The sequence below is a fragment of the Marmota flaviventris genome, chromosome 2 (assembly GCF_047511675.1).
Source record: "Marmota flaviventris isolate mMarFla1 chromosome 2, mMarFla1.hap1, whole genome shotgun sequence".
Lineage (NCBI taxonomy): Eukaryota > Metazoa > Chordata > Mammalia > Rodentia > Sciuridae > Marmota > Marmota flaviventris.
Window position 1 is genome coordinate 112,972,074 of NC_092499.1, and position 24,462 is coordinate 112,996,535.

At 52.9% G+C, this 24,462-nt stretch overlaps 1 protein-coding gene and 1 long non-coding RNA gene across 2 annotated transcripts in view; one reads left to right on the forward strand and one right to left on the reverse strand.

Annotated features, from left to right (window-relative positions):
• Smad3 (SMAD family member 3) overlaps positions 1 to 23,717 on the forward strand; it is a 110,090-nt gene extending 86,373 nt beyond the window's left edge. The window contains exons 2-9 of the mRNA XM_027924107.2: positions 632 to 825; positions 949 to 1,080; positions 2,372 to 2,446; positions 5,302 to 5,352; positions 12,454 to 12,666; positions 14,428 to 14,565; positions 16,740 to 16,884; positions 19,246 to 23,717. Coding sequence (XP_027779908.1) covers positions 632 to 825; positions 949 to 1,080; positions 2,372 to 2,446; positions 5,302 to 5,352; positions 12,454 to 12,666; positions 14,428 to 14,565; positions 16,740 to 16,884; positions 19,246 to 19,369 — 1,072 coding nt within the window. The 3' untranslated portion in view covers positions 19,370 to 23,717. The remainder of the gene's footprint in view (positions 1 to 631; positions 826 to 948; positions 1,081 to 2,371; positions 2,447 to 5,301; positions 5,353 to 12,453; positions 12,667 to 14,427; positions 14,566 to 16,739; positions 16,885 to 19,245) is intronic.
• LOC139704731 (uncharacterized) lies at positions 16,056 to 17,594 on the reverse strand. Its single transcript, XR_011706694.1, has 2 exons — positions 17,197 to 17,594; positions 16,056 to 16,866 (listed from the first exon to the last, which is right to left on the reverse strand). It is a non-coding gene; the product is annotated as an uncharacterized lncRNA (long non-coding RNA).
• Positions 23,718 to 24,462: the final 745 nt, after the last annotated feature.

A 24,462-nucleotide genomic window follows, 5' to 3' on the forward strand; every position in this document is an offset into this window, starting at 1 on the left:
GCTCTTCTTGAGGAAAGTACTGCCCCTTGGTAGGGTGCCTCTTTACTCACCCCCTTCTAAGCTCCCTACTCCAACCTTCAACCCCACCTGATTGGTCACCCTCGTGACTGGTCACCCTCAGCCAGAATTATCACAGGACCTGCCCCCAGCATAGTCCCCGTGAGCATCCTTGAGGCCACTTAGCTGCTTTTACTAAAAAGGCAGACTCCCTGTCACAGCCCCCAGGCCCTGTAGAACCAACTCTGCCTGCCACCTTGGCCTTGTCTTGTACCCAGCCCTCTTCCTTGCTCCTCTAGCCTGCAACAGGGCCAGAGGAGTGACCTTTTTGGAGCAGGCTTCAGTGCATCTTTTCCAAGAGGAGCCCCGGCTCTCCTGGGAGCTCACCCTGACCCTGGGGGGCAAGGCCAGTTCTGCTGGCTGTGGCGGCCCTGCGTCTTCCTTGGTGGGCTGCCTGCTTCTTCTAGGATCCCTTCCAGCACAGCCCGGCTCTGATCTCCTGGACTTCTGGGCCCAGAGGAAGGCGGGAGGGTGCAGTGCTGAGCATCTGCCAACCGGGGCTGGAGCTGAGGGGGCTGGGCTCTGGAAAAGGCCAGCCAAACCTGTCTCTTTCTGCCCCTCCCCATGCCGGCAGGTCTTTGGATGGCCGGCTGCAGGTGTCCCATCGGAAGGGGCTGCCCCATGTCATCTACTGCCGCCTGTGGCGATGGCCTGACCTGCACAGCCACCATGAGCTGCGGGCCATGGAGCTGTGTGAATTCGCCTTCAACATGAAGAAGGACGAGGTCTGCGTGAACCCCTACCACTACCAGAGGGTAGAAACGCCAGGTATGGCCCCTGGGCTGCCCAGCACCGTCCCCAGGGAGGGTATGTGGCGTGCCTGGGGCTCAGGGGCTTTGGTGCCAGCCCTGCCTAGGTGCTGAGTGGCCTTGCTCTGTCTCCTTTGGACAGTTCTACCTCCTGTGCTGGTGCCACGGCACACAGAGATCCCGGCCGAGTTCCCCCCGCTGGACGACTACAGCCATTCCATCCCTGAGAACACCAACTTCCCCGCCGGCATCGAGCCCCAGAGCAATATTCCAGGTATTCATAGGGGTGGGGACAGGCTGGGGAAGCAGGGTGGCCCCAGGCCTGCTCTGTCCCCCCCATTCCCTGTCCTCCTCTATCTGTGCAAAACGTAGGCCCTGGGCCCCTGACAGACCCGCATCCCTGCTGGGAGAGGACCTGTGGCCTTAGCTCCCCGCTGGCTAATGATGCTTTTCTTGGCACGAGGGGCAGCGTGACCCTTCCGCCCAGCCTCAGTGCACTCATTTATTTTGGAAGTGGAAATAGCAGCACTGTGTTTCTCGGCCGCCCTCACGCAGGTCCGTAGGCCAGGGCTGGTGTGCAGGCAGGGGGGACTGCGGAGTAGGGGAGCCCAGGGCCTTGGAAGTAGCCTGGGCTTCAGACCTGGGAAGGGTTAGAGCCTGGGTGGGAGCTGAGGCAGAGTTGGAGTTTTTACTCTGCCTGCTGGGAGAAAAGGGCTCCCCTGTCAAAGAATGCAAATGTTTTGAGAAGCCCCTCATTGACATGCAAATAATGTGTGAATCACCAGCACTCTTGGCGTCCTGGGGAATTGTACTTGGCCACCCTTGGGCCAGCCACAGCGACTTTTGCTTGCTGGGGCAGTCATCCAGCTGCGCTCCTTTTAGAGCGGTCTAATTTGGACGTGGCTCTCACTCTAGCTTAGCTCACTGGCTGAGCGTGGCCCAGCCTGTGTGCTCGGGTCAGAGCGGGTGGGAGAGGCCCCCTATCCAGCCCTTTCAGATCCTTGCAGGTAGCTCTGGTCTGGGGGTAAGTCATCTCCTTCCTGGGATGGCAGACCTTGGAGGCTAAAGCAGGGTCTGGAGGAGTGTGAGAGAAATGGAGAGCAGTCTCCGCCACTGTCGAACTGCAGCCTCCCTGGGGCGCTGAGCCACATCCCTAGAGACAACAAATACGGACAGCAGCGGTCTGCAGGGGAAGATGCAGGGGCCAAGGGGCGGGCTCGAGGGCGCAGCTCTCCAGAGGCCAGAGATGGGGGAGGCTGAGGCAAGTCCAGAAGCCTCCCCAGAGGGTGTGGGGTTAACTTGACCTTGAAGAACAGGCAGAAGTTAGTCTGGCAGCAGCTCTAGGAACAGGCATTTCAGGCTTGGGAGTTCATCGTAGTTGGCGTGCTGTCTGGTCCAGACAGGCGGAGCAGGCAGAATCCAGGAGTGGCCACCTTCACTCCTAGGCCGTGTTCCTCCAGCACCCCATTCTGGGTAGCAACGTGAACCCTTGATGTATTTGCAAATGGTGTACCAGGGCCAAGCTGTGCAAACCGTTTAATGGGCCACCTACCTTCTGATTCCAGAGACCCCACCCCCTGGCTACCTGAGTGAAGATGGAGAGACCAGCGACCACCAGATGAACCACAGCATGGACGCAGGTCAGTTGGTGGAGGCGTACTCAGTCTCAGCAGAGTGGCTCGTCCTGCCCGCCCTTCCCCTCCCCACCACCCTTCGCTCCCTCCTCTCTAGCCAGTGTTTATAGAGTAACCACTATGTGGCAAATGCTGAGCTTACACATCATTGGAGACGGAGAAGTTGGTCAGCAGTTACTCTGCTGTCTCATATATGCCTGGATGGAAGACACAATGTGTCAGCTAGGGCACAAAATAGGTCACTTAACCTGGTCAGGGAAGGAAGTGTATCTTGCACTGTAGACTTTTTTCTGAGTTGAGTCTTGGTGATGCATAAGCATTAGCCATGCCATCCGACTGGGCAAAGGGTGCACCAGGCAGACTTGTAGGGGTCCTGAATGGGAGAGCCTGGTGCATTCTAGGGACAGTGAGAGCTCAGTGCGGTCTGAGTCCAGGGATATCCAGCCCAGGTTGCTCAGTAGGGCTGGCATGCTCCATCCAGAGAGGATGACAGAGGGCCAGTCATGTGGGCTTCAAGCTGCAGATCTTCCAGCCAAGCAGAGCACTTGGCCCACAGCCCAGGGCTGATGGGGGCTGCTGAAGGCCTTAGGCAGGCCTGTGCCTCAGTGAGATGTTGCTGGCAGTAGGGTGGAAGCCAGGCTAAGACACCGGAACAGTTCAGGTGAGAAGCAAGGAGAGGCAGCCTGGGTAGAGAAAAAGATCTCCAACGGCTACAGAAGCAGCTATTTTTTGTGGTGGTCAAATGTGATCACAGTGCGCCTACCAGGAGGGATCCAGCCTAGCTGTCTCCTGCCACATCTCCAGATGTTTCTCACGTCATTTGTTATGGAACCCAATTGGCCGCAAACCAGCAGCTTCTTGAACTGAACCCCAGCTGCCACATAGAATGTGTGCGGCGTTGTGTGTGGCTGGGTGAGGAGGAGGAGGAGAGAGCCCAGCAGATGTCCCATTCTTACGGTGGCGGGCATGCCTTGTACACACAGAGCTGCTAGACATGGCGGAGCCACCCACCCCTGCACACAGCCCAGAAGGGATTGTGCAATTCCCCAAAGAATGAAACGGGCTCACAAATGTGTTGTAAACGTAGTTGCTGAAATCCAGCCTGGGTGTTGTGGCACTTAGGGGTTGAGCTCAGCCCCGACACACACACACATCCTGGTGAGTGGCTGGCCATGTGGACCCAGCTGGAGTGCACTGAAGACCTTCCTGCATTCAATGCCAAGTGACCGCTGCAGGCTTGCAGCTATTAAAGGCTGGCATGGGAAGTGGGCCAGCTAAGCGGTCTCTCTCCAGCTGCTCGATTTCTTGTCTGCTTTCTCTCCTCCCCGTTCGCTGCTCTCCATATCTGTAGAATGATGACTCTTGTAAACAGAGCTCAGAGGGGAGGGGATGTAGATGGGAAGGGCAGCATGTTTGCACCCTCTCCTCCCTGGTTTCTCTTCCCTTCTGCCCCCTTTCTGTGTTCCTTCTTTTTTTCTCTCCTCTGCCCACATGGCACTATAGTGATGTATCTAAAGGTGACACTAGCTTTTGTGGCCCCAGGCCAGCCTGTGCGTGGTTGGGTAGAGGGCTCCTATTTATTCTCTCTTCTTCCTCAGAGTTCCCCATTTGGGTCCCAGTTCAGTTGCTCAGGGCTTGACTTCCCTCCTGTGTGAGGCATGGCAGTGTCTCAAGCCAGCAGGTTACCTGTTCACCACGGGTCTCCCCTGGCCAGCGTGGGCACCTTTCAGAGCAGTGAGAAGGTCCCACAGCCTTCAGGCCACCACAAATTAGAAATGAACATTTATTAAGTGCCTACAGTGTGCCAGTCATGGCATGAGTATTTTGATATGCACAATCTCCGTGTTTACATGTCACCCAGTAGATGATATTATCCCTACTTCACACCCAGGGAACATGAAGTCTTAGAAGGTTAAAGGACTTTGCCAAAGTCACACGGCTGGTACATGGTGGTGTGTCCAAACCCCATGACTGACTTTGAAATGTTGATCTTCCAGTGATTTGTTCAGTGTCTCCATTTGGATTAGGCACCACCCTGGAGAAGAACCCTGTGGCTCATCCCTTGCCCTCAAGGAGGTTACAGCTCATTGGGTTGAAATAAAAGACCTCTAGAGGCAGCTTGAGAAAGCATGTGCTTGAGGCCAGGTGCAAGGACAGCCTCCAGGCCTGGTTCGGGGGTCTGGAAATCTATCCCCCAGGGATATTAAGAAATCAATAACTCCTGTAGCCTCAACCATACAGGAACAAAGGGGACAAGCAGGACGGTGCTCTGTGAAGGGGCAGCGACTGGATTTCTTTGAAGGGGGCTCTGGGATGGAGAAAAAAATCAGAGTATGAATTAGGAGGAACTGGACTTTCCCTACGCGCACTCTCCTGTCTTGCACAGAAGGTCAGTCTAGCTCAGGATTTCTGAGGCAGGACCTGTCAGTGTCCTAAGATTGGCATTTCCTGAGCATAAAGGACTGAGAGCAGAACTGGGGATGCCTGGGTCACCTGGGGTGGGAGGCCAGCCTTCCACCACCTGGGGCTGTGGGCATGGCTTCAGGCTCCTCTTATTTTCCTGGAAGCATAGGTAACAGGAAGGTCATGTAAGCTGAAGAAAAAGATGCCACCTACCCTAGTTGAGAAGGCAGTACGCCAGTGCTGGAGCACTGGTTAGGGTCCTAAAACCATCTGTGTGGAGGAGGCCTCTGAGATCATCACCCCATCAACCCTTGTTCCACCAGTGGAGAAACTGGGGCCCAGGGCGGGCAGTATGGGCCAGGGCATGAGGTTAGGTCACCTTCTGGGACTTGGCGCTCATACTGGGCTCTCCCCATAGGATCTTTTATTAAGTCTTATCACTGTGTCTCACCTTTCAGGTTCTCCAAATCTGTCCCCAAATCCGATGTCCCCAGCACACAATAACCTGGGTAAGTATCTCTGTCCCATGCCTGGAACCCCCCCTGGCTGCTACACTGAAGGTGGGGCTCCCAGCCCCTCACCCCACCATCTGCCCAGCTTAGCTGCTCAGGTTTCTGGTTATAGTGACTCAGGTCACCTCAGAACGTGGAAACCTGAGACAGTGGTGGCAGAAAAGGCAACCATGTGCTGGGTTTGTATTTCACCTGAGTGGCGGTCAGACGTGAGTGAATGAAAATCCCCCAGAGCCTAGGCCCAGGAGATGAGGGTCTGTGGTGAGCCAAGCACATACGTGTGGTTTGGTGCAAAGCCACAGCGGCTATGCAACTCCACCCACCGGCGTTCACAGACTTGCTTCAGATACACACATGTGGACTTTATCTGAATATTTCATCTTGCTATAATTTATCTTTTTATTAAAACAGCAACGTATAAGCAGGGGTGGGGAGTTATGCCCATGATCCCACCAGCCAGCTGTCTGGGATCCAGCATGTATGTACTCGTGCCTTCCTGTCTTCTCTGTTGTTGTGCAAACGTGTTTCCATATTTAGATGCCTAGTTTACCACTGTGCATTACCTCATGATGTTTTTGAGCAGCTGGCCCCTCATTTCCCCAACACCCCTGGATTGTTGGGCTTCTGGCTCAGTGTTTCTAAGGGTCACTCTGCCAGCCCCAGCAGTGTCCTTCAGTTCTCCAGGCTGGGACAGGCTTCTGGAGTCCTTGTGGCTTCAGCGTGGAGCCTATTTTGACGGGCTCAAAACAAAGGAAATGTCTGTGTCATTTTTATGGAGGAGAGTTTCTGGTCTTCTGAGCTGGTAGTGTTAGAAAATGTGATTTGGGTTTCGTTTGAAGCTTTATTGCTGGAACTTACTCTGTGGCTCAGGAAGAGCAATGGTTAATGTCCACATGTGGTGAATCAGAGTGCACTGGACTGGCTTTGGGGCCCGCTTGTTTTCAGACCTTGACCGAGAGTGTCAGATAAAATTCATCATTTGGAATATTGGGAGGTGCTTGGGAGCACTTTAAACAAGCTACCATGTGGGCAGAGTGACATGTGACTTTGGGGGATCTGTTTTAACATCTCACTGTGAGCACTGGGCTTTGCAGAGGGAAGGTCATGTTCCTGATAGGAAAGGACTGAGTTCTTAAAAACAAACTCAGGAGGCCCGAAGCCATGGGAACACTCGAGAAACTAAAGGCCATGACTGCACACTTAACTCTGGCTTTCAGCTTTTGAGATGAGCTGGTTTAGATTTATTTTTGTTCACCCTACTATGGTCAAGGCAGCACATTCAGCCAACAGACTCTGGGGTCAGCACTTGGCTTTGAAACCAGAGGTCACAGGGCAGGTTGGAGGTGGCCGCTGCCCAGCTCAGCCGTTTAGCAAGCTGTCCCAGGTGGCATTTAGCAGGGACCACCCTTAGATCATGGAGTCTAGGATGAGGGGTGAGTCAAGCTTGGACCCTTGCCCCTTCTTCACATGCTTATCTGAGAGTGGATGATTCTTAGGTCATTTCTGACAAAGGCAGGAACATCCCTGAGCTGGCCCATGGAGCATGGAGGCCACTCATACTGGCCTGGTTACTCGCCTGCCAGGAAGGTCTGAATCGGGACGAATCAGCCAGCAAGTCAAGAGCAGGACCAGGGCGAGACACTGGTGCCGGCAGGCCCAGCCTCCTCTCTGCTGGATGAGCCCCTGCGCCCACTTTTCCATTCAGAACCTACCTGAGAGCTGTCACAGATTCGAGGCACCACAGTGGGAAGGGGTGAGGTGAGGGTGATGGTGACGATGGCTGGCATTTCCTGAGAACTTCTGTTTATTGCTATTCAACTGCTTCATGAGTGTTAATCTTCATAACAACTCTGTGAGGCATACTCTTAACTTTTAATTTTATAAATTAGGATATCATAGAATAGGGTGGACTCGTTCATCCTCGATCCTCCTTGATGCATAGCATGTCCACCATGGCAGCAGGACTCTGCCTTGCTGGACCATTTGGACCAGCTGTCCCCCCCTGCCTCACTCAGAGAATAAGGTTCCAGAAGGGACAGGCAACAGGCTATGGTCCCCGGGTAGGAGCCCTGCCAGCTTGCCTGTCTTCCTCGTTCATTCCCCAGGTACTTCCGTCTGGTCACCATGTGCCTGTCCAGGTGGGGGGACCAAAGGGAGAATCCTAGACCCTGTTGTCAAGGTCAATGGCCTTGTTGGGATTGATAAGTTGGGATTATAATTAATTATAAAACAAGAGGTAAATGCAGATGAAAGTACTGGGAGTGTTCAGAGGTCAACACCAGGGCCTTCGTGGGGATGTCTGACCAGGAATATCCTATCCTCAGCATTTGCCAAGTTCCTAGTGTTCATGAATGCTGGGGTCCAGAGTGGGGGCGACATTTGGACATTCACAGCCTGCTGGGGTGGCCAGGGATCCATGTTTACCTGTGATACCTTGCTCCAGGTGCCAAGGGAGCAAGTGCAGAGGAAGGGGATTGTGTGTGCCAGGAGGAAAATATGATGGGCTAGGACCACTTGAGCCATGTGACACATGTGAGCATGAACTTGAAGGACAGGGGGCTACTATGAGGCCAAGTGGAGGGAGAGACCTTCAGATGGGAGGGCAGGATGTGTTCAAGGACAACTGGCACTGTGCTGGGTGGCACATTGGGGGACTTGGGAAAGATGAGGCTGAAAGGGCTCGTGATGTCCCCTTGGCCCTCCTGCCTACAGAATGAAGTTGGTGGTGGGCTCCAGATGGTGAGGGGTTTATCACCCTCCACAGTGGAACTGCTGGGGGGAATTACTGGAGGAAAAGCACAAAGTCCCTGTGGCAGCCGCTGCTGCGAGGCAGCTGGGAGGGACGCATGCTTTAGGGAAATGTGGCTGGCAGGGGCGGGTGTCTGGGAGCCGGTCTTGAGCCTGGATCCACAGGCTGCAGTGGCCAGTGTGCACTAGGACGAGTGAGGTCTCCTCCCCAGGCAGGAGGCGGGATGCGTCTGTGACCTGGACCTCAGTATGTCCTTTAAAGAAATTATTACAAAATTATTATACAACAAGGATGAAAGGACTTCCGGCTTCTTTGATTTCCTCCCCCTCCAGGCATGGGTCCTGGGCTTAGGTCTGGGGAAGACTGAGTGTCCTGCCACAGTAAAGCCACTTCTGGCAAGGAGCCGTGGCCTGGTGACTGGAGGAGGAGCCCCCAGGCAGGGGAGGCCCCGCTGGGCATCTGGAGCCCAGGAGCTTTGTTTTGCAGGGAAAGGGACAGGAGCAGGTGACGTTTCTCTGAGTACGTGTTGTGCTTGGTGAGTCACCTGGAGTTTCCTGGGCATTTGGGTCGGTAGGATTGGGGCAAATGGAGATGGAGGGAGAGGAGAAAGGTAATGCGCTGGGTCCTGCTGGGTGAGTAAGTTGTTCCCTGCGTTAAAGTGAGACATTTAGGGAGCGGCTTGACTGAGGAAAATGAGGTCCCAGGGAGTGTCCTGGGAGAGGTCGAGCTGGAGTTTAAGGAGGGGATGGTTTCCCAGAGTGCCGCAGGCAGAATGAGCCTTCCTCTATGCCAGGAGACAGAGGCAGGGGTGGGTGGCAGGGCTGCTGGAAAGTGGAAGGCCACCAGACCTGGAGAAAAGGACAGGGGTCCAGGTCACAATGACCTGGTGCCAGGTGTCCTCATGCTGCTGCACAAGCCGTTTTCCTAGGGCTGCCTCTGGCTCCAGTCTTCCCTAAGCTTGCGAAATCACACGCAGGCCACGTGATGACAGGAAGTCACCCTCCCCAGGGTCCGGCTTAGACTTTACCACCAGGAATGGTGGTAGTTGGGTTGCAGGATCAAGAACGCGGGGTTCTTTCTGTGCACAATTGGTTGTTGCTCTGATCCTTGGAGAGAGGTCCGAATTGCTGCCCTGGATGCTGGGGACATAGCTGGCCTGGGCCTGCAGGGCGCTAACCCACTATGCAGCCGACTCCTTACCCAGGAGGCTGGGACACGAGGGCCATTCCGCATGGAGGGAATGTTTCAGGCACACTCGCTGGGCCTTCCAGGTCAGGTCCGTGCAGATGGAGGGGAAGGGCGGTCCAGGGAGAGGGAACAGCAGAGTGGGAGATGCAGCAGGATGGGTGTGGGACTGGAGTGTGGACTCTCCCGGACGGAGGCAGAGCTGTCTTCTGCAGGTGAAGAGACCCAGACGTGGCCAGTCCACTTGTTTTGACCTTGAGCCTTGTGGTGCCAGCTGGCCTGGCTGTTGCCCATTTGCAGCTTTCCCCTGCAGTAGAGTTAACTCCCTGCCCCTCCCCCACCTTTCCCTTTACTGGATCTGAATCTTTTGCACATGTTTTTAATAGGCATCCCTTAATCTGAGCGTTGCCTTTTGGGTTTTATTCTGTTTTCTTTTCCTTAAACAAAACAGAACATCTATGCCAGCTTGGAACAAGGCTCAAACCTGAAGCCAGCCAACGCGTTAGCCTGGCAGGGGGCCAGCTGAGAATTAAGCACCGTGCCCCATGCTACCCGAGAAGTCTGGCTGACACTCCACGGGGGGTGGCGGCAGGGTGGCTGGAGCTGGAGGGTCCTGCATCCCGGACACCTCTGCTCTGGGAAGGGAGGTTCACAGATGAGGCAGTGTGGCCGCGAGCAGCACTGCTTGAAGGCAAGGCCTTGACCCGTGACTTCCTCTACCACTCTAGGCTTCTCCTTGGCCTAGAGAAGCAAAACTGCCCTCCAAGGGGCACATCACTGAACCCCCTCATAGGTATTTTCCCAGAGGAGCCTTCCAATAGTGTCTTACATGTAGAACTGCTTCTGCATCTAAACTCTTGAAACCAGGGCCTGCTGGCTTGTTTGGTATGGGAGAGGGATTGCCACCTACCCCTGAGAGATGACCTTTAAGATTTCATGCCAGGACAAGTTTTGTTTTTCTTGGGGAACTAGTAAGCATTGTGCATTTGTCAACCAGAGCCATGTAACAGGTTATGTTCTCTTTTCACTTTGGCTGCTAGGAAGCTCAGGGCCTAGTGTTCTTTCAGTGACTATAAGTAACTTTATGGTTATCCCAGTCATAGCTTTTTCCTTTCCAGAGTCCAGACTTTGTATTTCTCATACTTAGCATGATGTGGATAAAGCCTTTGGTGGAAAAGAAACAAGGGCAATATATAGTTTAAAAAATAAAGTTCTATTGAAGGAAGAACCCAGAGGTGGTTGCCATACTTTTGTGTCCATGGCTTCTCTTGCAGAATTGCCTTTAGGAAGCAGCTGGGAGCTGATGGGAGTGGGGGATGGAAGGCAGGGGCATCTTTCAGTTGTTTGCAGAGAAAAGCAAGCACATGGCAGGACCATGGCTCTGGCTCTGCCCTGCTCCTGATCAAATAGCACTTTTTTTAAATGGAAACCCTCAAAACTTTGACACTGGTCTAATGACACCACTTCCCCAAACCAGAATCTTCCTACTGATGTGTCCAGTGTGTCAGCAACTTGAAGGGCTCAGATCTGCTGGGAGGGCCTCTTGGACTCAGACTCCGCGAAGCCCACGCTTCCCGGAGCCTGGTTTGGGACCATGTTCTGCAGGGGATACACTGCCTGCTCGTTTTGGCTGTGGTGTGTCACTGTCTCTGGGAACCTACTTGGTCTCTTTTTACCTGTACCAGGCCCGGGGAATTCTGGGCAGGGCTTTATGCCTTGGAGGTGAGGCCTGTGTGCTGTTCTCCACGTTGCTGAGATCAGCCAAAAGTTTGGCCCAGATCAGCCAAAGCTGCTTATTCAGGCCGACCCCTGCCAGAAGCACAGTGACCTAGATAGTTTGCTGTGGGTGTCTTCTGGTGCACTAGCCATTGTACAGACTAGGAAACTGAGGCCACAGAGGGCAGTCATGTACCCAAGTTCACACAGCAAGGTCAGCAGAGCCTGCACCTGGGCAGCCAGAAGCCCTGATGTGTTGCCTGACCACTTTGCATGCTTGGATTGCACTTGGATTTCTTTTCTTTTTGAAGTTTCCAAAGCAACATAGCTTACATTTTAGTGACCACAGTGTTGAGAATATCGCTTATCTCATTGGAATGCTGAAGCATCCAGCAAAGCCAGAGCCGGATGTGGCTGACGTGTCTCAGCCCGACCTCAGGAGCCAGGGCACAGGCCACAGATGCCCCTGCCTCGTCATTCCTCCCTTCCCCATTAGGCAGCTTAGACCTCTGCCTTCAACCTCATCTTCCCTTGCTCCCTGCCTAGAAGGGCAAGGGTGCTCTGCCACTCCAGAGGTGGAGGGTGGGCAATTCTTGACACCTCACATTGAGTGCCTGACATGTGCCTGCCCCTCCGTGAGCTAGCTTGGCACACCCACTCACAGCCCTGGTGGTAAAGAGGCTTCTGCACCCAGACCAAGGCACGGTGGGAACTGGGGCTCACAGAGAGGGCCTGCACTGCTCCGTGACCTGGCCAAGCATCCAGGGCAGTTTTACCCCTTGCAAAGCAGCTGGCAGTGCCTGGAGACATTTTTTTATTGTCACCTCTTGGGAGGGGGAGGGGGATGTATGGTACTGGCATCTCATGGGTAGGGTCAGAAGGGCACTAAACACCTTGTGACATTTGGAGCCCCCTTTCTCCAAACAGCAGTCTGGGCCCAAATGTCAGTGGTGCTGAGGCCGAGGAGCCCAGTCTGGGGGTATCCTCCAGCGGACACTTTCTGAGTATGTGACGGGCAGGGCTGGCAATGGTCTGCATCTCTTCTTCAGGTCCCTTCACCCATAGAAGGGACTGTGTGCCTGGACTCCTGAAGCTCAGGGCCTCTCTGTCGGCAGAGGTCACCCAGGCTCTTCCCTGTGGGCAGCACTGCTTCTGATTTTTCTCTAAGGCTTAGCACCTTTCGAGATCTGTTGGATCCCACAAGTTGCCAGCAGACAGTGGGTGGGGTTCTCAGGCCAGTGCTGGGACCTGGGCATAGCCAGCCATCTTGCTTCTCCCATCAGAGCCAAAGGGCTAAGGCAAGGGAGGAGGGATGGGCTCTGGGCCTCATGGTCGGGTTGGATCATCAGGATGCTCACAGGCAGCAGCTCATAGATACACCCTGAATAACCAGATGGCCCTGGGAGCAGGGGGCCTGAGGCCCTGACCCGAGGCTTCTGTCTCTGCAGACCTGCAGCCAGTCACCTACTGCGAGCCAGCCTTCTGGTGCTCCATCTCCTACTACGAGCTGAACCAGCGTGTTGGGGAGACATTCCATGCCTCGCAGCCATCCATGACGGTGGACGGCTTCACTGACCCCTCCAACTCCGAGCGCTTCTGCCTAGGCCTGCTGTCCAATGTCAACAGGAACGCTGCCGTGGAGCTCACACGGAGGCACATCGGTAATGGGGTGGCCATGCTGTCCCCACCTCTGGCCCAGAGCAGCCTCTGCATGCCTCCCCTGGCTGTGCTCAGCCTCCTGCTGGGATGTGGGGATAGGACTCACTCATCCATCCTGGCCCCCAGATCCTCCTCTTGCTCCATTTAGAGGCCAGACAGCTAGGGTTCAGTCTCCTTGGAGTTCAATTCATTTCCACCCAGAGATGCAGATAATCTCTGAAAACTCAGAAGCCAAGGAGGAGAACACCTCATTTAGGGGACAAGGAAGGGAAGTCTGTGGGGGAAGGTTAACGTGTACGAATCTTTTAATAAATATCCCTTGAGGTACAGCTAGGTTGATAAGTAGGTGGTCGTTATTGGAGGAGGGTTTTTTCATTTGTTAAATTTCTTATGTGAATATTCTAGATAATTTCAAAAAGGTTCAAAGACAAGAAATGTCCACAACTCAAATACAACTACTAGCGTGCTGTGTTCCAGCACCAGGAGAGGAGCATTGTGGGTTCAGGGAAGACACAGCCGCATGGTCTTGGTTCCTGTGGGAGGTTACGCTAAGTACAGTCATGGTTTTACCATCCAGGGTCACAGACTGCTGCCCCCCAGAAGGGCTGCGGAGATGATGTGGTAGGACATCCTCAGCCATCATCCTGAAGCCCCAAGGGCTGGCCAAGAGGCTCTGGGGACAAACTCAGGAGCTTGGCAGGGACAGCAGCAAGGGCCATTGTCCCCACCTGCCCCAGGGTACCTCTGCTCTTGCTGGCTTCCTCTGAGCTCTCTCTCAGATTGGCTTGAAAAGAAGTTCTGTAGTGGAGAGAAGAGCTTGCAGGCCGCGGGCTAGGGCATGCGGTCTCTTGGTCCGGATCTCTCCACTCCCATCCTGGCTGCCTTCCTTGTGCTCTTGCCCTTCCTTGTGGACTCTGGGCCCCAAGCACACAGTCTTGTAGGACCCAGATGAGAGGAAATGGGAGTAGTGGGGATTAGAGGCAGGAACAGGGACATGGAATGGTATACAGGTCGGTCGCCTGGTTTCCACCCACCTGCCATTGGGCCTGGAAAACCTGGCTGCGTTTCTGGCCCTCTGGGCCTCCTCCTCAGGAGCGGAGCAGAGAATTTCCCGTGCATAAGGGCGCATCCCCTGGCTGAGCAGAGAGCTCCTTGTCGGAGTGTTTATCTAACTGTTGGAACTGCAGAAGCAATTTAAAAATAATTTCTGTCCATCTGGAGTGGATTTAAGAGATGAAGGAAAAGTAAATGATGTGACCCTGTGGTCTCCTTCAGAAACACGCCGAGAGGGATGGCGTCACACCATTCCTGCAGCAGAGGGCTCCCAGAGGGTCTGCTGCCTCAGGAGCCTGGCAGGTTTACGAGTGACCCTCTGAATCTTGGGGCAAGGAGGGAGCAGAGTTGGTGGTGTGGTCAGAGGGGGGACAGCAGCTGTCACTCACCAGGCACAGCAGCTACCCGTTTTCTAGAGGAGCTCAGCCCCCAGGTGGGGTAATGTGACTGAGACCTATGGCTAGCCAGTGGCAGAAACTGTCACTGAGGTTATCACGGGCTCTTATTTCTCTGCCTCCCCCCCTTTAGAAATCCAGTGTCACTTGTGATTTCTCTACTTGGGTTTCAAGTTGGGCTCTGGGTCCCATGGTGAAGGGAGCTGGCAGTCCCTTGGGGCAGCCACTGTAGCTCTGTCCTCTTTGCCAATCTCCACTGGCCCTGGGGCTGCGGTGTGGGCACAGGCTCCTGAACCCATCTCCCCACATCTCCAGGGCGAGGCGTGAGGCTCTACTACATCGGAGGGGAGGTCTTCGCAGAGTGCCTCAGCGACAGCGCCATCTTCGTCCAGTCTCCCAACTGTAACCAGCGCTACGGTTGGCATCCAGCCACCGTCTGCAAGATCCCACCAGGTAAGCCTCCCCAATGTGGTGCCCATCTTGATGGCACATCCAGGGTGCTGGAGAGTCCCTCTTTCCAGCCGTGTTTCCTCATCGGGGTCCGCCCTGTCAGCATGGAGGTGTTTGGCTGGGCTCTCTCCATGCCCACGTCTTCCTGTGCTCTCCCTGGTCCTCCAGGGAGCAGAGGCAGCATGAAGGACATCTGCCTTTCCCCTGGGCTACCTGTCTGCAGACCTGTGAGGTGTGTATGATAGAGACAGAAGAGTCTAACGCAGGGGAGGGTGCCCAGCACCTGGGGAGAGGGTGGTTTAACCATTGGGATAGGCACAGGATGGTGGCATGGAGCCCTGGAGGGCACTGCAGGCAGAGGCATGGAGGTGATGCAAGGCAGGACACTTAGGGGACACTCTGATTGGAGGAGGGGTTGTGTAAAAGAAGGAAATGTTTGAAGAACTTGGTGGGACTAGGCCATGGGAAGATGGGAGGAAAGTTTCAGTTTTATCCTGTGGAACTGTTGAGGGTTTTCTCAGCAAGGCTGATGAATCTACCTGGACCCTGAGCATGTGTGTGAGGCCACACCCTGTAAGATGGTTTAGGCAGAGTGGAGTTTGGACAGCAAGGTCAGGTAGGAGGCTGCTCTGCCCCCTGTCCTGCCCCAAGGCCTCTTTACTTCAAATATCCCAGTGGAAGCCCAGCCAAAGCCCACTTCTCACACTGCAGGCACCAAAGGCTGTGGGTTGTGACTAGCTGCTAGAGCATGTGGCCTGGGCCAGGTCATTGCCCATGGCACATGGGTGGCATGTCTCTTCCTGCTTGCTGAGTAGGAGATGACAGTGGACCTGAGCAAGATACACTTAAAATGCAGAAAACCTGAAATTTTAACAGTGGCCCACTTCCCGAGCATTTTTGTGGTTGCATTTACAGAGTGCGTTTTTATATCTGATCTCATTTAATCTTCTCCAGTTACTCTGGCTCTACTAATAAGGCAGTTAAGGAAATAAGTTCAGAGGGGTTAAGCTAACTGCCCAAGGACACACAGCTAGGAAAGAGCCAAGCTGGATGAGCCTAAGACTAGCTGACTCTCGCCTAGTGCTCTTCTGTTTCTCAGCTCTGCAGGGTAGAGAGTGGGGATGGGGGCTGGAGAGCAGTCTCAGCCCTGATCCAGCACATGTCCCCTGGAGAAGGGGAAGGAGAGGAAGATCAGTGACATTCCTGGCATTCTGCCCACTCCTTCCCTGGCCTCCCCCATCTTTTTGGTGAGGGCCAAGTGGACCCTGTCAGCTCACAGAACATCACAACAGGGACAACCTCCAGTGAACCCCCATTTTAAAGACACAAGGTTCCAAAGAGAAGGTGACTGGCCCAGAGACATGCAGCAAGATCGGGCGCTGGTGCTGGCCCACTCCTAGGTGTCACCTCGCCTCACCTTTCGGTTATTCTGGCGTGTGCGTTGGTCTTTATTTTTCTGGTTGACGCATTCTTGGCACTCAGGCAGTGGGAGGTTTATTTTAAACTTTATTTGTGCCTGTCTCTAGTTTTACTGTCTGGAGAATTAGACACACACCTTCACTTTGCTGGGAATGTCACCTCGACCCAGTCTGTGCCCAGAGGCCAAAGTGTGACCCAGATCTCTCCCCTTTCCTGGCCCCAGAATGAGGCAGATCCGTCAGAAGAGTCTAGGTGGACAGTGTCTCGACCTTCTGCTGAGCTTCCTACGGGGTGTCAGGTCCCGCAGCTTTCCGCTGGCTTTTCTGCTGGCCCGCCCTGCTCCTCCACCAACGTGAAAGCTCCAGGGCCCAGGGGGGTGATCATGCCCGGGGCAGCATGGGCATCTAGGCTCAGGTCCCTTTCCTCTCTTTCCCCTGGAAGGCCTTGGCCCCTTTGCCTCTCCAAACTATGCCCTGGGTCCTCAGCATCCCCACAGCTGGAGGGGGCGGAGCTTGTGGGCCAGCCTTTGATTTTCCCTCCTGCACATCAGCTGCACATCCTCAGTGAGGTGGTGACAGATTTGACAGGAGGCACTGGGTAGGCCCATCTGTGGCATGGTGCCAAGCATGGAGTATGCAGCTAATGCCTCAGATGACCAGGTGCCACTTGAGCCGAGTGATCCGGGATTGCTTTAGCCGGGAGGGGAGCAGCGGGCGTGTACAGGCCTCTGTTCCCAGCGGCACTGTCGTTTTGGGCAGGATGCAACCTGAAGATCTTCAACAACCAGGAGTTCGCCGCCCTCTTGGCTCAGTCTGTCAACCAGGGCTTCGAGGCTGTCTACCAGTTGACTCGAATGTGCACCATCCGCATGAGCTTCGTCAAAGGCTGGGGAGCAGAGTACAGGTCAGTGGGGACCAACACGGGCAACCCAGAACAGCAGAGCAGAGGCTCCTTGGAGATGAGCAAGGCCAGATGTCACGCCCCAGAGCAGAGACCACAGATCAGGGAGGCCACAGCCCGGCGGGCGGGAGGGGCAGAGACATTCCTAGACAACCGGAAGAGCAGGACAGCACTGGCCTCGCACTGAGCAGTTTCTCGAGTGCTGTCAACAGACATGTCCCATTTTGTCCTTTCCACAACCCTGGGTGAGGACACAGGCATCGTCCCTGTTGCACAGATGAGGGAACTAAGGCCTAGGGAAGACGAATGACTTGCCTGAAGTCACTTCATCAGTGGGAAGCTGAGCCTAGAGCTGTGCGTGGCCACTCATCCTCAGTCCTTGGGGCAGATGGTTTCCTTCACCCAAGGGTCTCCCACCTGTGGCTCCCTCTCTGAACTTGGGGACGCTGGTGACTCTGAACATCTAGGAGAATCAAGGAAGGAGGGAGGAGATCTGCATGGTTACAAGAGTTTACTGTGCATGGACGTAATTTTTAAGAATCCTACATACAGGTCTGAATATGGTACTGATTAACAGGTCGGCCTACTCTGCTTACTCGAGTCCCTCAGACCATCCCGGGTTGGGTTTCCCTGGAATCCAGCCCCTTCTCCCCCCACACCTGGCAGGGGTTTCCTGACAGGCAGGGCTGCGTGCCCCCTGCTGCACACCCCGCCCAGCCCCCGGCTCCTGCGCACAGACGCAGAGGTGCCACACGTCAGCTGGAGTCAGCGCCTTGCAAGCTACTCTCCCTTCTCTTCATTTTTCCAGATGTTTGGAATCTACTTTGTTTTGCAGTCATTCTGCACCCCAGCCAAACCCATTTCAGTGCTGGCTCTGAGCCACGGTTTATAATGAAATCCTGATGAGCATGACTTATGGAAAGTCAGTTTCTCATTAGAGGGTTTTGCTCTGTAAAATCCACCTCCTCCAGTTACCGTAGTTTTAGCTGCTGTTCTTCTGCGTCTGCCCCAGAGTGCCAGGGAACACCATACCTTCATCCCTGCAGTCTTTGTAAAATCCAGGGAACCACCAAGGGGGTGAGGTTGTCAGCCCTTGGGAGGACTTATGACCATGTTATGAAGAACTAGAGAGATAAGCCCAGGCCCAGAGGTCCCGTTGGAGAAATGTTTTATCGAACCTTTCAGCCCTGGCTAAGATCACTTAGGGAATGAGAGTGAAAGGTTAGAAAATGTTTTTAGTGGGAAAGGGAAATATTTAAAGATGGACCCAAATGGAAAAGAGCCAGGGGAAGTCCACTGGCTCTTCTTACACCCAGATTCTAACCCAGGGACCACACTCAGGTGCCCTTGACCAAGCAGACACCCCAGGGCCAGGTTGCAGGCCTGTCTCAGGTGAAGCCCAACAAGCAAGGAGGGTGGCCCTCAGGACAGTGGACCTGATGTGGTGTGGCACCATGGTCCTCCAGCTGAGGGCCAGGCAGAGGCTCCATGGTGGCGGAAGCCTTTCCCTGGGGGCACTGTATCACTGTGCAGGAAGTTCTGCCAGCACTCCCAGTCCTGTGCAGCCCACTGCGTCACCGCCGCCTGGCAGCACGCACCACAGCCCAACGGACGGGTGCGGCCCCTTCCCAGAACAGCTTTGTCCTCCTGCCTCGTGGGCCAAGGAGAGTAAGGTTTCAGACCGTGTCTGTGAGGAGGCCGAAAGCAGGACCCAGTCTTCTTACCTCCAGCTGGCACCCATAACTCCAGCCTCAGCAGATAGCCTCTGCTCAGCAGAGGCCTTTGGGACTTCGCCTATGAGCTGCGTCATCCGCCAGCCTGAATTTAGACAAAGTACTTTGGGGAAAAGAAACGTGTGGCGTGCCTTGGTTTTTTCCAGTAATTGTTTCATGGCTAGCTCTACTCGTAAGATTTTCCAAAATAAGGCCGTAGATGGGAATTATATCAGCACATTGGGAACTGAAGGCATGTGGACTCAGTCGGCACTTCATACAAAACACCCCTCCACCAGACAGACACACGTCATTGCAGCCTGTTGGGGCTGGGCCTGGTCTGGAGACCGGGAGCTACAGGTGCCCAGCTGGCACAGATGGGAGCCAGGGGGACCTTTGCTCAGGCTGGAGGTCCTCTAGTGGGGGGCCTGTCACAGTAACTGGTGAGCCTCTGGGGTACCCTGGAATTGACCTTACATGTGTAACACTTTAAGGCCCTCCTTGTCCCCTAAAGAAAAACCTGAGTTACTGAGTCCTCCCTGGTTGGAGGAGTTTAACTTGTCACCAAAGCAGAAAAAGATGTTCTGACTTATATTTGTATCCTTGTGGACTTTTTTTTAAGTCCCCCCCATCCCTTTCCCTGTTCCTGCAGGAGACAGACAGTGACCAGCACCCCCTGCTGGATTGAGCTGCACCTGAATGGGCCTTTGCAGTGGCTTGACAAGGTTCTCACCCAGATGGGCTCCCCCAGCATCCGCTGTTCCAGCGTGTCTTAGAGACCCTGGGAGTGAAGAGGGAGGGGAGGGGAGGGCGGGCTTGGGGAAAATGGCCATGGAGGAGAAAGGAGAAAATCAGAACTCTCCTCAACCCGTTCTTGTCAAGGAAGAAAATCTTCTCTCTCAACCAAGGTGGCACCAACCTGTTTTCCAAAGCACAGAAGCAAACCCAGTGGTGGATTTTATGAACAGTTGTACCTGCTGAACACATATGCCCTAGGCTCCAGCGTGAAGGGCAAGAAATGGCTTCTGCTCCAGTGGCTTGTGCCAACAGGTAGTGTTTCACCACCTGCCCCTTCCTGCAGCCACCTCCTTTTTTAATGAGATCTGGGATGTCACAGTCCAACAGGAAAGCCTCTCTGCCCAGGGCTTGGTGTGGAATTCATCTTGGAAGGTGTTCCAGTTCTCTGGCAATTTTGATTAAGAGCCTCTCGGATAGAGCATTCCCAGCCGCACCCCACCATGCTGGCAGTGGGCACCTGATGAGCTGACTGCGCATGGGGAGGGGCTTGCCCGGCTGGCTCCCCTCTCAGAACACACTGATTGGTGTGAGCAAGCATGTTCGGCAGAATGTGTTTCTGGGACCCTGGGAAAAGTTGACGAGACCCATCTCTTCAAAAACTTTTTTGCCCTTCCTCACTTGGAAAAGTGGGGAGGATCTGCTGAGTCTCAGTGCGTATGCAATGTATAGTTTCTATTATCACATTAATCTCAAAGAGATTTGAATGACATTAAGTGTTCACATGAAGCAAAGGGCAGTTGGATGTAGTGGCATTCGGGCTGAGGCAGCACTACCGCGAGTGCATCCCCGGTCGTCTCGCGCCGTATTCTGATGCATTCGGCTATGTTGGTTTATGTAGTCGGTTGCATTAATTAAACCAACTTTATCATATGCTCTTTTAAATGTTTGTTTTATATTAAAAAACAAAAGTTCCTGGGTAGGCATATCGACTGGGAAAGCAGACTGGGACCCAACAACTACTTCTCTCCCAAGGTGAAGCTTTTCCAGGTTCTGTTGAGACACCTGTCAGCACTTTTGGAAGCTGAAATTTACAGAAGTAAATTCACCAAAAGGGAAAAATCTCAGGCTAACATAGGCAAATGAAAAGGGCTATTAAAATTTTTTTATACCTTTGAAAATTGCAGGCTTGGTGCAAAGAGATCTGTCATCTTCGCCCTGGGACGTGATATTATGTAGCTTGTGGCAGAGAACCCTCAGTAACAACTATTGCAGTGATGCTGTGTGTTAAGTACAGCACCCAAGGGCAATTAGGTAGAAAACTAGTATACATTATTTCAACTGGAAAAAGAAAAACCGAAACTGATTCTTTTACTGGCCTTTTGCAGAATACAGCAGACACAGGATTGCCACCTGCAATTGGTACTTTATTCTTTGCTGCTGTTTTTATATGAAATGACTTATCCACATTTTTGCATGAATTTATACCAGGAAAAAAAGGGGGGAGGGGATTTCCTATGGAAGTCCTGTCTTATTCTAGGTGAAGGGGAATAAAGTGTATACTTTTGGCAGGTCATAAACCATAAATGTGATGAAATTCCTCATGCTCCTTGAAGATGTCGGGGACTTCCTGGCATCTCACCTGCAGGATCCAGTGCCCCTGCAGCTATGGTCTTGAGATTCCCATCTAGGAGAACTGCTCCCTACACCTTCTGAGGACACAGGAAGAGATGGAATGAACACCTTGCTCACTTGTGTGAGTCTTTCCACAAGGGTGTTGACAGAACCCAGAGATAATACAAACCCTCTCACTTCCTCAGATAGGTGCAAATGCTGTGGGTATGGAATTTGTGCTTGGCTAAAAGTGGTCTGTAGACTGCTATACACACACACACACACACACACACACACACACACACACACACGAGGCCTTCTGAACCTCCCGTGTGTGCCTTCATGCTCCTGATCAGCTCAGAACTCGGGGCAGGAATATTCCATTTTGGCTTCTGCTGGAGCAATCACAGCCCCTCGCATGCAAGCTGCGGGCAGTGGTTTCTGAGGCTCGCACTCCTCACCTATTACGTAAGAGCTTCCTATGGCACAGTTGTCCTCCAGGTGCTTGGGGACAGCTTTAGGTGTAACACAATCTTGGTGATGTGCTGGTCATAATTGGCTGCATTTTGGAGGGTGTCTTAGAACCCTCAATGCTCAGATCTGATGGATGCTTCTAATTGGCATGAAGTTTTGAGTTTTGTGTTTTTTTTTTCAAAGGCTGTTTTCTTGACCCTTTTCCTTAAGAGACCACCAGAGGATATGTGAGGAAACTGTAGGCAGATCTACTTTTGGCATCCGTGAAAATAAATTTGGTCATTTTTGGATGTCAGGGAATGGTACCTTTCCCATCCTGGAACACAAATAGGTCCTTTGGGCATGTGTAATATTAGTGTCCTTCTTAAGTCACAAAACTAGTTTTCTTAGTTTTAAATCTTATATGAATGACATTTATACATTTTAAAAACTTTTTTAAAAGGACAGCTGAAAGAGGCAAGAGGAAAACCAGGGCAGTTTCAGAGGCATGGGAAGGGCTGCCGGACAGCAGTTTTAAGTGTAGTTTGCTCAGGCAACATGACCTCATGTGCTGTCCCCCAGCTGCATCTGGTATCTGCAGCACTCCCGAGGAGCCAGCTTTTAGCACCTTTCCTTCCCCACCACTCTCTGCTTCCTCACTTAATTCAGTAACAGACCCTCCAGTGCACACGCAGGTAGCTGCCCCAGCCGGTTTGGACTACAGGCCTGTGCTGGCGCATCATCTCAGCTGGCCACTTTCTTGGCAGGCTTTGGAGGACCTGACACCTATGACTAGCCTGGAGTCAGGAGCAGGGACTCTGACTCTTGGGAAGAAAACACATGAGGGCAATGCTGCTGGCAGACTTTCCCATTGTCCTGATGTGGTCTGTTTTTTTTTTTTTTAATTGACCATAGTTATTTTTTAAATTGTTAATGTATTGAAATGAGCTGTAGCACATATTGTGTGCTTAGTCTGTTTTTCTCCATCTCCCTTTGGCTTCCTAGAGTCTGGACCTAGTCCAGGGCTGAATGCCTTTACTCAAACCACAGGAAGGTTTTCTTTTAAGTAGTGTGTGCATGTTGTGCATGGACATAAGTTGTCCAGGGAGCTGTCATTCTTAGCCCCACCTGCCATTTCTGAGGCTTCATGATTGTGCCCTCTAGTCTTCAAAAGGAGAGGCTGGGAAAGGACTCTGCAGGCTGCTCGCAGGACTGTTTACCTAGAGGGCCACTAGTAGCCAGAGATGGCACAAGCTTGGCTCCGGACACTGTTTCTTACAGTGTGCTTTAAGTGGCTAGAGTTGGGTGTTTTCTCAGAATGTACATGTGTCTCATTTTTAGTAGAAGAAAACCTTAGCACAGCTAGGTTGTGCCATTTTTCTTTTTGTGGCATCAACGCTCCCCCGTAGGACCCCTTCAAGTAACAGTCTTCACATTGTCCATCCCCCTCTTAAGGAGCATCGGCCACTTCCTGGAGTGGATGGAATGCAGGAAACATACTCAAGAGAATGTGGGTCACCATGATGATGTAGCACCCCTGATGGGAGGTGTCAGTCAGCGGGGATGACTTGGTACACAGGCACCTCTTCAGAAACACAGCTGTCATGTAAAAGAAACTCACCTCTTGGGCAAACTGGAGTGAGAAATTCTCAGTGATTCTGTAATTGATTTTTGTTTTTTTAATGCAGAAATAATGGATACTCTAGCATTCTGGTGTTTTTATATTTATGTAATAATTTCTTAAAACCATTCAGACAGATAACTATTTAATTTTTTAAGACAGTTGCGAAGGCCTCTCCCTTCTGAGGTCAGTGGCTGGAAGAGTTGGGTACAGCCAGTTCTGAATGTTGGTGCCTTGAGGAGTGTAGTGGCTTTTTTGGCTCAGCATCTAGAACTCCAAGCGAGGCTGGCTGCACAAGTGACAGTGTGTAAAATCAGGCAGCTCTGAGTCAAATCTAGGCCCTCCACAGGGATCCTGGGGTGAAGACGCTACCCAGAGAGGGAGCCACTTTTATCCAGGAGGCCTGCACTGCTGCCACTGCCAACAGGCTGTTCTGGACTCCTGTGTTGGCATGTGTCGGGGTGAAGACGAGAATGTGGAGGATGTTGATTACCTTCACTATTCAGCCAGCCTGACCTTTTAATATCTTTGTAAAAAGCATGTACCTATTTATAGTGTTTTAGATTTTTCTAAGTTTTGTATCTTAAAAGCAGAGCACCTGTTCTAAGCATTGTACCCCTATTGTTAAAGATCCGTGTCCATTCCCCTTCCCTTCCTCTTGTAAGTGCCCTTCTAATAAACTTTTCATTGAAAAGCTCCTAGGCCAGGAGCTCAGTCTGATTCTTGCTGCTGTCTCCAGGTGAAGAGAAGATTTAACAGAGCCCACTGAGGTCCTGGGGGCCTCAGCATCCAGGGCAATCAGAGGGAAATGTCTGCAAACCCAGATGTACTTTGACCACCAATGTGCCAGGTGGTCCTCAGATAATCCCAGCTGCCCTCATTAACTCACTGAGGGCATCACCAGGGCCTGCCAGTCTTTGAGAGACAGCAGGAGACCCTGTGGCATCTGCATTAACTTCCCTGGTACCTGCAGGGCCCCTGGCCATGACTGAAGCCATTGCCTCCAGCCCTGCACCCCACGCTTCTGTTAGTCCTTTCCACTCTGCCTCTTCCGCACTGTCACTGTGTCTTAAATGCTGCCAGACTTGCCTTCCCATCGACACACAGGTAGTTTCATACTCACAAGTAACGGGGTTGCCATGCTTTCTGCTCAAATGACTGTTAGCATCTATGAGAATGCATTTTGAATTCTAAACTCCCAAGGAAAAAGAAATTTCAAAATCTCTTCCTTGTCTAAATATGAATTTGAATAAGCAGAATTTGGAGGGCAGAGGAAGAAATGGGGCCAGAATCATCCCCAAGTGTGACCTCTTCTGCAGCAGTCCACCTTAGGACCTCACCAGAGTCCAGGAAGGCCATTTCACAGCAAGGGCACCAAGGGGCTTGCAGACTTGTCCTCTGTGAACTGCATCAAATGCCTGCCTTGGGATTATCCCACCCTCCAGA